Genomic DNA, 11,147 nt, shown 5'->3' with positions numbered 1-11,147 from the left:
AGCTATCTTATGCCAAATTAATGATGAAAGGGAAGGGGAATTGGGGTTATAAGGCAAGTAGGCAACTATTGGGAAACTAGGCAGAAAAAGGGGGAAATAAGGTGAGAAAAATTTTGTTAGAGGGTAGCTTGGTAGTTTTTTTTTTTTTTTTTTTTTTTTTTTTTTTTTAAAAAAAAAAAGGTTCTATTTTTACAAAAATAATGTTCTTACTTGTATGAGTTGTATCTATAGTTATGAAGACGAAGAAGAATTCGAAAGAAGAAGATTTCACAGCCTCTTTAATGAATTTCAGGCCATGTCGACGGCCTTCTTCGTTGCTGATTATTTCCCTTCCATTGGCTGGCTTGATAAGCTGACCGGAAAATACTCTAGGCTTGACAAGGTGTTCAACGACTTGGATTTGTTTTATGAGGAGATTATTGATGAATATCTTGACCCAAATCGACTCAAATCTGACCAAAAGGATGTCATTGATGTTCTTCTCCACCTAATGAAAGAGTGTAACCTTTCGTTTGAGCTCACCATGGATCACATTAAAGCAATTCTTATGGTAATTTGTTCTCTTAAATAAATCTTAATAATGACTCGTTTAGTACTAATAATATAATATTATACGTCTGCTTTCACAGAACATATTTGTAGCAGGAACAGATACAAGCACAATCATGGTCATTTGGGCAATGACTGAGCTAATCAAGAACCCAACAATCATGAGTAAATTACAAGAAGAGCTTCGGAATAATTTATCCGATAATAAGGGTTGTATCACAATGGAAAATCTTTTAAAGTGCAAATACTTTAAGGCAGTAGTGAAAGAAACATTAAGATTTCACCCTGCAGCTCCACTAACATTTCGAGAAACACTTAAAAAAAGTAACATAAAAGGGTACGACATTCTACCCAAAACTCAAGTATACGTGAACATATGGGCTCTTGGAAGAGATCCTGAATATTGGAAAGATCCGGAAAAATTCATGCCCGAGAGGTTTATGGAGAGTTCAATTGATTATAAAGGAAACGACTTCGAGCTTATTCCATTCGGAGCTGGTAGAAAAATATGCCCGGGAATGGTTCTTGGTGTAGCTAGTTATGAGCTAGCACTTGCCAATTTGTTGTATAATTTCCAATGGGAATTGCCTAGAGGTATGAGCAAGGACGACATCAACACTGATACGTTGCCTGGTCTTGTTATGAGTAAGAAAGATCCACTTTGTCTTTTGGCTAGGAAATTCACATAGTTTCTTATGGTTTAAGTGGTTTGGTCCCGCCACCCTAAGTCACGAAATGTAGTTGAAGTCGAGTATGTGAATTGTGCATACTTTTAAAATGCTGTACTTCAAACAAATTAAAAAATAAAACTTTTAGTTCTTGTTCTCTTTACCTTATTGTTGTCATTAAGTAATTAATTATTGCATGTGATTAATTTTAATGATTTACACAAACTTTAACCAAATCTATCTATACTTTTATATATATTAAAAAGCGTTCTAAAATCGTTTATATGCCACATCATTCCCCTCTCATACCATTGTGCCATATCATCACTTAATGACATGTCATTACCAAATAACAATTCATTCCAACTATTATTGATAGATTAATATTAAAAAGCATTTGATGGGTTTTGAACACTAGACGACCTTGAGAATACAAGCTAGATCTAACTCATTACCATCTTAGCTAATAATAATTCATGTCATCTATACAAATAAATATAACTATAAATGACACGCACCAATTAAAATGAAAACGAGATAAGCACTTTGAAAAAAAAAAATAAGAGGAATAAAATAAACATTTCTTAAACAATAAAGTATTAAAAATTGTTTTCTATACTCTTTGTTAATTTGTAACATTATGTTTAACATTTATGCATAACATATATACACAATAGATGATAATATATTTCATAAAGAAACAATTTAATCAAAGTGGTAACCCGGTGCAATGCCCGGGCCGCACACTAATTTAAACAATGATATTGATGTCATTAAGTAATTATTACAGATAATTTTAAGACTTTAACGAAAAATCTTGTGTGAATCTAAGGTCCAACATTATGTGGGACCCTAATTTTAACATAGTGACTTTTATTAAAACTTGTATATACTTGATTCATATTAATGTTTGTTACGAACCTGAGATTCACAAGTATCAACCAACATTATGTTGAACATAGCACCCTATTTTAACATATAGACCTTTATAATTCATACTCTGTATTGACTATTGACTAGTACATTGAAAACTTTCATAATAAAATATAAATATTTTTATGATCTTTATTATAACATACTGACTTTTATTTCAGCATAATATAACCTCTATTTTGACACTACGTCGACTTTTTTATTAATATAATAACTACCTTTATTTAATAAAATATTTGATTAAACATAGTGACCTTAATACTAATTGTTCACTATAATTTAATGTGAATTAGATCTATTTAAGAGTTTACAAGATTTATTTAAAACCTCATAAACATCTTAAATATATTTATTTGCCACAAGACAAAGTGGATTTCTTTTATACATTGTTAATCCAAGTTGCACATCAGTGTCTATGTCGTCCCTTCTTAAACTATCAGGCAATTTCCAATCAAAAAAGTACAGTAAATTGGCAAGCATAATTTCCAAGCTAGCAACGCCAAGATGTATGCCAGGACATATTCTTCTTCCAGCACCAAAAGGAATTAGCTCAAAATCTTGTCCTAGAAAATTAATCGAACTTTTCAAAAACCTCTCAGGCTTGAATGAATCGGGGTCTTTCCAAATTTCAGGATCCCTACCAGTAGCCCAAACATTGACATATAGTAAAGTCTTGGATTGAATATCAAATCCCTCTATGGTGCAATCTTGCATTGTTTCTCGTGGAACTAATAATGGAGCTGCTGGATGTAATCGGAATGTTTCTTTTACTACTGCCTTAAAGTATTCAAGATTGGAGAGATCATTATCTTCGATATACCCTTTGTTTTGAATTGCATTCCTAAGCTCATTCTGGACTTTCTTCATTTCATCGGGGTTTTTAATTATCATAGTCATTGCCCAAATTACCATAGCTGTACTAGTATCAGTTCCTGCTACTATGATATCCTGAAAATCAGTTAATGATTTATGTTAGGAGTAGTATTTTTCTTACAGGTATTGTAGTTTTCTTGTTAAGGAAACATATCTTTTCATATTTGTAGCATAAAGTAATTATAACTCCCTCTGTCCCTTAATTATATTCTTACTTCTAGCATTTATTCCTTACATAATTGAGAGAAGTAGGAATCTAATTAAGGGACGGAGGGATTATTTTTTTTTTTTTATGTTATATATTGTATGGTAATTTAAGGAAGATTAAAAAAAAGAATGGAGGGAGTATTGTGTACTATTTCACCATTATGACTTTATTACTGAGCAATGTAATTGAAGTTGTGAGCGCAATCAGTAATCAGTATCAATAATTTATACTACCTCCGTTTTTTTTAGTTGACATGTTTTGATTTTAGCACTATTCACATAGTTTTTTTTTACCATGTTTTGTGATTTATACGTAATGAAATCTATAGTCATGTGGGATTTTGTTAGATTCGTCACGATATATATATTTTCAAAATATCAATTTTTTATAATTTTTGAAAATTGGTAACTAAAGATATTAACGGTTTAATTTATGCACTATGGAAACGTGTTAACTAGAAAAAACAGAGGAAGTACGAAATTTTAAAAGTGATAGGAGGATCCTTCAAAAAAAAAGGAGTAACACATATCATTTGCTGGTTTTAAATTTTTCTTCCATTTTTCCTTTTCTATTCATTTTTAAATTTTTTATTTCCTTTTTTTTGCTAAATATTTATTAATTTTTTAAAATTAAAATATTTTCTTTTCATTTTAACATTATATCAGTGTATAATATATTATACACACTGATATAAAATAATTTATTATATTCTCACTCATCTTGTTTATTGTTGAATTAACATTATAACTTATTAGGGTAAGAAGAATTACCATTAACATTGCCTTAATGTGATCCAGAGTGAGCTCAAATGAAAAGCAACGCTCTTTCTTGAGTTGGAGCAGAATGTCAACCATGTTTTCTCTTTCAAATTTATTCTTCTTTAGGTCAAGATGCTCACCAATGACCTCTTCATAAAACTCTTCCATTTTCTTGAATGTTTTCTCAAGTTTTGAATACTTTCCAGTTAGCTTATCAAGCCAACCGAAATAAGGGAAGTAATCTGAAATGAAGAAGCCGGCGAGCATGGCTTGAGCCTCAGTCAAAAGGTCATGGAACCTACTCCTTATCCCCTCATCATTCTCGAACCTGTATATAAGAGAACGAATAATATCAATACTCCCTCTGTTTTTAAATAAGCATCACGTATTTCATTTGAACAACTATTAGCTAGCATATTGAAAAACCCTTATTATCAGTAATATTGTCATTGGAGTACTAGAAAGATAAATTTGAAATGAAAAACATTACAAAATATCTTATTTCATTAACTAATAATTTAACAACTTTGCAAGAAAAAATATATTTCTTCAAAGAAAGAAAAATCTAAAATTTGTTGACTTTGCTATTATAATTAGTAAATACTCCATACTTATAATTATAGGGGGTCCTTAAAATGATGACCATAAAGATCGACTTGAAAGTCGTACCATCTATGTTATACTTACATCTTTAATTACCTGTATATTTCATGTACTTCACTTTCGTTTTTTCATTTTTTTTTGTTTTTCCTTTTTCCCAACCCACATTTTCTTTATAAATGTGTTTATATGTACGTATGTATTTAAATCATGCATAATGTTTATAATGAAATACTACATACTTCCTCCGTTATTTTATAGTTGCAATAGCTTGACTTCTACATTATTCACTTGTTTCACTTTGACTAGTTTTAACGATTTATACTTAAATAAAAATATAATCATGTGAGATCTTGTTAGATTCGTATTGATTTAAATACAATATTAATATCAAATTTTTATAATTTTCACTTAATGGTAATTAAAGATATAAACGATTGAAAATATGCATTGACAAGTGTGAAAAGAGAAATGTTGCAACTATAAAAAAACAAAGGAAATGTGTTCTTTATCTCTATGTGTATTATATATATATTTTCTAAAAACCTGCACAGTAAGACATGATTCACAATTAAATAAACATCATGCACACACATTCGCCTTCTAAATCATCAAATTATCTATAAGAAAATATAATTAGCTAGCAAGCTTTGGCAAGAGTAGATACATACCGCTTTCCAAAAGCGGTTCTGCATATGGTGGAGCTTGCACATCTAAACAACAATTCACTCAAATTGACAACTTTATTTTCAGACGAAAGAGATGAGATCTTTTGAATGATCCTTGAGACTTCTTCGTGTCGAATCGAAGCAAAAGTCTCTACTCTCTTGGAACTTAGTAGATGAACCACAAAAATCTTTTTAACTTCTCTAAAATACTCACCATATGGTGCAAAAGCAACGTCTAAACCATTGTAACTTAGCCTTTGTCTACCAACCATAACTTTTTTGTTACAAAAGTTTTTATCTTGTACTTGTAACACCTCTTTGGCCATCTTAGCCGATTGTACCACAACCACTGATCGATTCCCGATTCGAAAACTAAAGATCGGTCCATAGATATTTGCTAGCTTGGTAAAGTAGAGATGAGGGTTTTTGAAGTCAAATTGATGAAGATTTCCAATGATAGGAAGACCTTTAGGTCCAGGTGGTGGATTAACTGGCTCATTTTTTTTGTGGTTTAGAAAAAGATAAATGATAGAAATTGATGCAACAATGAATGATGATAGGAGGAATAACATGTTTTTTTCTTTCTTTTTTTCCTATACTTCAATTATTCATGCATGCACCTAATATAAGCATATATAGCAAGATAGTAAAATTATTGATCATGTAGGGTAAATTTTTTTATTTTATTTTTATTTATTTTTTCTTTGGGAAAGACTTTAGTCATTGTTAATTGTTGGAGATTCGTCAGAGTAGTGGTATCTGATCTGATTTACGATCGATTCATGATATGTTTCTGTCACTATAATATGGTTCTCCACAAAACATGTTACCAACGTTTTTTGGTGAAAATAAACATGTTACTTACGTTGTACTTCACTAATGACCACACACAATTGTGCTACTATCGTAGCTAGTGTATATATGGTCCTCCTCACTATCGTAGCTAGTGTATATATGGTCCTCCTCACAATCGTACCAACATAATACTTTTTAACACAAAATTGTACTCGTTTTTATGGTTTCCCACACATTATCGATAACTTGCGTATATGTATGGTTCTCCTCTCACGATTGTTGATAGAGTTTAAATGGTTCTCCATTCACAATCAACTACTTGAGGCAATATACATAATACGTGCGTGGTACTCCACACACAATTGTTAACCAGGCGAGACCCTTAACAATTTACCATGTGCGGCAGTGGCGGAGCCAGGATTTATAATTCGGGGGGACAAATTTTGGAGGTTAAAGTTTCGGCAAAAATCTCAAGAAAAAAATTGATAACCTAAATTGTTTAATATTTATTTGAAATCACATATGCCAATTATTTCTATATGGAAAAAGAGGGGTAAAAAAGTTTTATTGTATATTAAGAAAATTATCCAACAAAAATGAATAAATTTATATTTGTAAATCCTGTTATGTAATCACATAATTGATAAATAAAAAGTCAAATAATTATCGTTAAAACAAATTGATGGTAGATATGAAGGGCCAGGGTTTGAGTTACATTCGAAAAAATAAACTCAACTTTTTCAAATCAATCATATTATTAATATGTATTTCGTTAAAACACAGTTACAAACAATTAATTAATAGTAATCTATTTATTAGAAATGTAAAAAAAAAATTGAGTTTAAGCACACTTAGTTAAAGCGATAATTAAAAACAAGAAGTAGGAAATAAGAAATAACATTAAAAATCCTAAAACAAGAAATAGGAAATAAAAAATCAAATTAAAAAGGTTGTTGAAAATTAGAGTATGTAATAAAAAAAACAAGAAGTAGGGGAAAAAAAAACAAAAAAGCTGAAAAACAGTAGAGTAGGGAATCGAACCTAGGACCAAAACACAGCCTTACTAAGGACTCAACCACCAAACCATATTCAATATTGTGATATCTACTGTAAGTATATGTTATTTATAGCCTTTTACTGTATTTTCTTGATTTTTTTTTTTTAAAAAAAACTTTTTTTCCGAAAATGGGGGGACAACTGTCCCCCCTTGTTCTAATGTGGCTCCGCCACTGATGTGCGGGTTCAGCAGCTGCACACGGCGAAGGCCCCAATTTTAAGTTTATTCTTCACTTAACAACTGTACAACTATCATGATGAGCAACAGAGCATCTCTATATACTTCCGTTCTTTTATCATTGTACTATTAGGATTTGGCACAATTTTTTGGTGTGGAAAAAAGAGATGAGAGAGAAAAGTAAAAATGCAAATTAAAATTGCCCATGTAATTGAATACAAAACCTAAAAAATCTATACTTAGTATTTAAAAACACAAATCACAAATTTTTCACATGACACATGGCATCGCAATTCACAAGTCACTATTCACCCCATATGCCACATGTCATCTCTCTTAATATTTATGTTTAAATCTTTATGCATTATACAATTTGCAAATTCAAGTAAGAAAATGAAGTGTTTCATTTCCACCATAATAAAATATTGCTTTAATTAATACACATTACATAAACATATAAATTATAATAAAATTTGTCTTTTCATCTCCTAGACTTTAAATATAATTTAAAATAATATGTCATTAATTCATTCATCTTCTATTCTTCTTTCACAGTTCTACCCACTTTTTCTTTTTTTTCTTTTAAGTTTAGAAATGAAACAATCTTCCTACATATGAAAATAATTAACCCAAGTAACAACCCGTGCATTGAACGGGCCAAAAAAGCTAGTTAAAATGAATACGGTGTAATATTTGTGAAACTTCCTTATAAGTCAAGTGGTGCAATATTTTTTTTAAAAAGAGGGAAATATAGTTTTGGAAAATAGGCATTAATTCAGTCTTGCTCCCGAAATTCTCTTTTAATGAGCATTAATTCCATCCATATATTCTCTTCAATTTTGTATTTTCGTATGAACAAATGACTTTTAGAGTAGCTCCTATGGTTGTTTTTGGAGACTAGCTTGCAATTTTTACAATTTTCAAGTGATAGCTAACCCATCGGAGAATAATTTACTTATTAGCTTGGCAAAGCAAATTAACTTAGCTAATAAGCTAATTAGCTTAGGAATTAATTGTTTATTATAAAAATAATATAGTTGAAAAAATAAATTAAATGACAACTAGCTTACCATTTAAACATAATGACCCGAATATTAGAGTCAACAATAAATTATTGTAAAACAAATCTATTTACAATTACTTTAATTTTTTTAAGGTAAGGAAAAAAACATGTTTTTTTCTAACCCACATTTCTTTGATTTAGATTAGGATCTTTTACCGAAAACGGCTAATTTGATAAAAGATATTTACCAAAACGGCTAATAATAAATTTTAATTCCAAAACTAGCTAAATAATTGCCTAAGAACGAAATTAGCCATTTCTTATTTTCCTTTGAACCGGTTTGGTTCACTTTATTAATTTTTTTATTTTATTTTTTTTGGTTTTATTTTAATGTTGATTTAGGATTTTTTTTTAAGTTGGAAAATTTAAGCCATATACAAATATACAGAGTAATTTTGATCACAAAAAAAAAAAAAAAAAAAACTAGATTGTATCACAAATTTGGAATTGTAGTATTGTTTTATTAACACCCCCGCAAATTTATACGACAATAACGGTTTTTAAGGTATTGTTCATCTTTACATAACTCTTAAATGTATATACTCTCTATTAATGTCGACTAATTTGAATTTTTTTTTTTTAGTTTAATGTGCGTAATAAATCAAACTTACATATACTTATGTGATATATAATGAACATATGTTTATGTGACATATAATGACAGACAATGAATATGTTCTTAGATGGTTTTTTTTTGGATCAATTTTTTGAGTAATTTTTGTTTTTTTTTTAAATTTTGTGTAACTTTTAATAATAAAAATAAATGCTAATGCTTGCATCACTGAATAAAGTAGAGTCTTCTGAGAATTGTAACAAATATATTACGTCGAATGTTATTTTTCAAATTAATGGGATATTTTAAACTATGGCATTAGAATTTTCCCAAAAAAAAAAAAAAAAAAACTAAAAAACCAAAATAATAATAAAAAAAAAACCATTTTAAATAAAATAAAAAAATACCATAAAATGAACCAAATTGGTTCAAAGAAAAATAAGAAATAAATAATTTCCTTTCAAGTCAATAATTTAGCTAGTTTTGGAATTAAAATTTAGGGAAATTATCATTGGTAGCCATATAAAATTGTACATTCTCAATAGTAACAATTTTTTTTGCAAATTCTCTTAAATAGCATTAGTAATCTAAATAGTCTCTAACATAGCATTATTTTACTAATTTTGACCTGTATAACCTAAAATCACTAACCAGGTTAAATAATCATGTGTAAGTTACTAAACCAACAAGCCACCTCCTCCAATCCCCACCGCTGAAACAGCTTGCCGCCATTCTCTTTCCTACCGAACAACCCAGCCAAATCTCCCCTCCACCCCGAAACCCTTAACCATCCTTTCCTTCCCTCCCTGAAACCGTTTTATGTAGCGTTCATTATGAATTAGGGCTGAAATTGACTCTTGCAGCTGCTATTTGCGACTATTATTGTTAATGGACTGCTGCGTGTGTTTAAGTGCTTGAGGCAATGCTAAAAGCTGGTGTTTTGTGCAGCGTTTAAGAAGAGTTTGACTAGTGGGTGCTATGTGCTAAATACAGGGGCGGCAGGGGTTAATTTTGTGTGAGTGTGATTGATGCGGGTGGAGACAGAGGCGTGGTGGAAGTTGTTGGTTGGTTGTTGTTGCGTTAGATGGTGGCTGCTAGGTTGCGCGTGCTCATAGGGGGTGCGGCAAGGTGTTTCAAGGGTGGGGGGAATTGAAGGAGGGATGTGAATAAGGGTGGTAAAGGGAGGTAGAGGGATGGGAAGGTGCCAAGGTGGTGGCTGACTGGCTGGGTGTTTTTTATGGTAGGGGTTAGATAGGAGGGTGGTAAGGGTATGGTGGTGTGGTGGTAAGGGAATGTAATTAACCATGATTAATAGCTTAATTATGCTAAAATTACTAAAATAACACTATATTAGCGAAAAATGATAAATCTATTGCTATTTAAGAGATTTATGGAAAAATTTTGTTACCAATGAGAATGTGCAAATCTACATGGCTACCAATGAGAAAAACCCTTATCATTAACCGTTTTGGTAAATACTTTGTAAAATTGGCCATTTTGGTAAAAGATCCTTCGAATTATATGTTGTATACTTGTATGTATGTATTTAATTCATGCACAATGTTTATAAGGCACTTCATACGTTATTTATTTTTGTAAGTATGCATTAAACATATAAGCGTTTTTTTAATTTAAAGGTAATCCGATAGCGTTACTTAGATAAGATAACTGAAAATTATTGCATAATTTTGGTATGCATTTCAAAATTTATACAAAGTACTATTTTAAAAATATCTAACGTAACTTCAGAGGTAGTTGTTGAATTATTTGGCAAGATCTTCTCATTTTTTTTCCTTAAAATCAAGACATCATAAATCACGTGATAAACGTTTAAACATCATGTTACACGCGTTCACCTTCTAATTATTAATCAGTAGACTACTTAGATATTATCAAATTATTCATAATAAACATATATTTTGTATATAATTGGTTAGCTAGCTTGAGCAAGTAAGTAGAGTACGGACCGCTCATATGATAGAGCTTGCACATCTAAACAACAATTCACTTAAATTGACAACTTTATTTTCATATGAAAGCGATGAAATCTTTTGAATGATCCTTGAGACTTTATCGGAGCGAAAGTCTCCATCCATTCTCTTGGTACTTAGTACGTAGATAAACCACAAAAATCTTCTTAATTTGTCTATAATACTCACCATATGGTGCAAAAGCAACGTCTAACCCATTGTAACTTAGCCTTTGTTAACCAACCGTTATCATTTTGTTGCAATAGTTTTTATCT

The 11,147-nt window shown here is 30.4% G+C and overlaps 2 protein-coding genes across 2 annotated transcripts; one reads left to right on the top strand and one right to left on the bottom strand.

Moving 5' to 3' along the window:
* LOC110724690 (cytochrome P450 71B7-like) lies at positions 1-1,573 on the top strand. The gene is made up of 2 exons (XM_021904136.1): positions 1-550; positions 630-1,573. Exons 1-2 carry the CDS (start codon positions 215-217, stop codon positions 1,236-1,238), a joined length of 945 nt encoding a protein of 314 aa, XP_021759828.1. The 5' UTR covers positions 1-214; the 3' UTR covers positions 1,239-1,573.
* Positions 1,574-2,033: 460 nt separating this feature from the next.
* Positions 2,034-6,302, bottom strand: LOC110724689 (cytochrome P450 83B1-like). The gene is made up of 3 exons (XM_021904135.1): positions 5,261-6,302; positions 4,002-4,317; positions 2,034-3,098 (listed from the first exon to the last, which is right to left on the bottom strand). The coding sequence occupies exons 1-3, from the start codon at positions 5,827-5,829 to the stop codon at positions 2,490-2,492; spliced, it is 1,494 nt and encodes a 497-aa protein (XP_021759827.1). The 5' UTR covers positions 5,830-6,302; the 3' UTR covers positions 2,034-2,489.
* Positions 6,303-11,147: the final 4,845 nt, after the last annotated feature.

Source organism: Chenopodium quinoa, unplaced genomic scaffold, assembly GCF_001683475.1.
Source record: "Chenopodium quinoa cultivar QQ74 unplaced genomic scaffold, ASM168347v1, whole genome shotgun sequence".
Classification (NCBI taxonomy): domain Eukaryota; kingdom Viridiplantae; phylum Streptophyta; class Magnoliopsida; order Caryophyllales; family Amaranthaceae; genus Chenopodium; species Chenopodium quinoa.
Note: the sequence above shows the minus strand (reverse complement) of the source record. Positions and strands in the feature narration are given on the sequence as shown.

What these genes read in the sequence shown, in the direction of transcription:
- LOC110724690 (XM_021904136.1), top strand. Translation starts at nt 215, where the DNA reads ATGAGTTGTATCTATAGTTATGAAGACGAAGAAGAATTCGAAAGAAGA. An exon ending in ACATTAAAGCAATTCTTATG is followed by an intron (nt 551 to 629) that starts GTAATTTGTTCT and finishes CTGCTTTCACAG; the next exon opens with AACATATTTGTAGCAGGAAC.
- LOC110724689 (XM_021904135.1), bottom strand. Translation starts at nt 5,829, where the DNA reads ATGTTATTCCTCCTATCATCATTCATTGTTGCATCAATTTCTATCATT. An exon ending in AGAACCGCTTTTGGAAAGCG is followed by an intron (nt 4,318 to 5,260) that starts GTATGTATCTAC and finishes TCTTATATACAG; the next exon opens with GTTCGAGAATGATGAGGGGA. An exon ending in ACATTAAGGCAATGTTAATG is followed by an intron (nt 3,099 to 4,001) that starts GTAATTCTTCTT and finishes ACTGATTTTCAG; the next exon opens with GATATCATAGTAGCAGGAAC.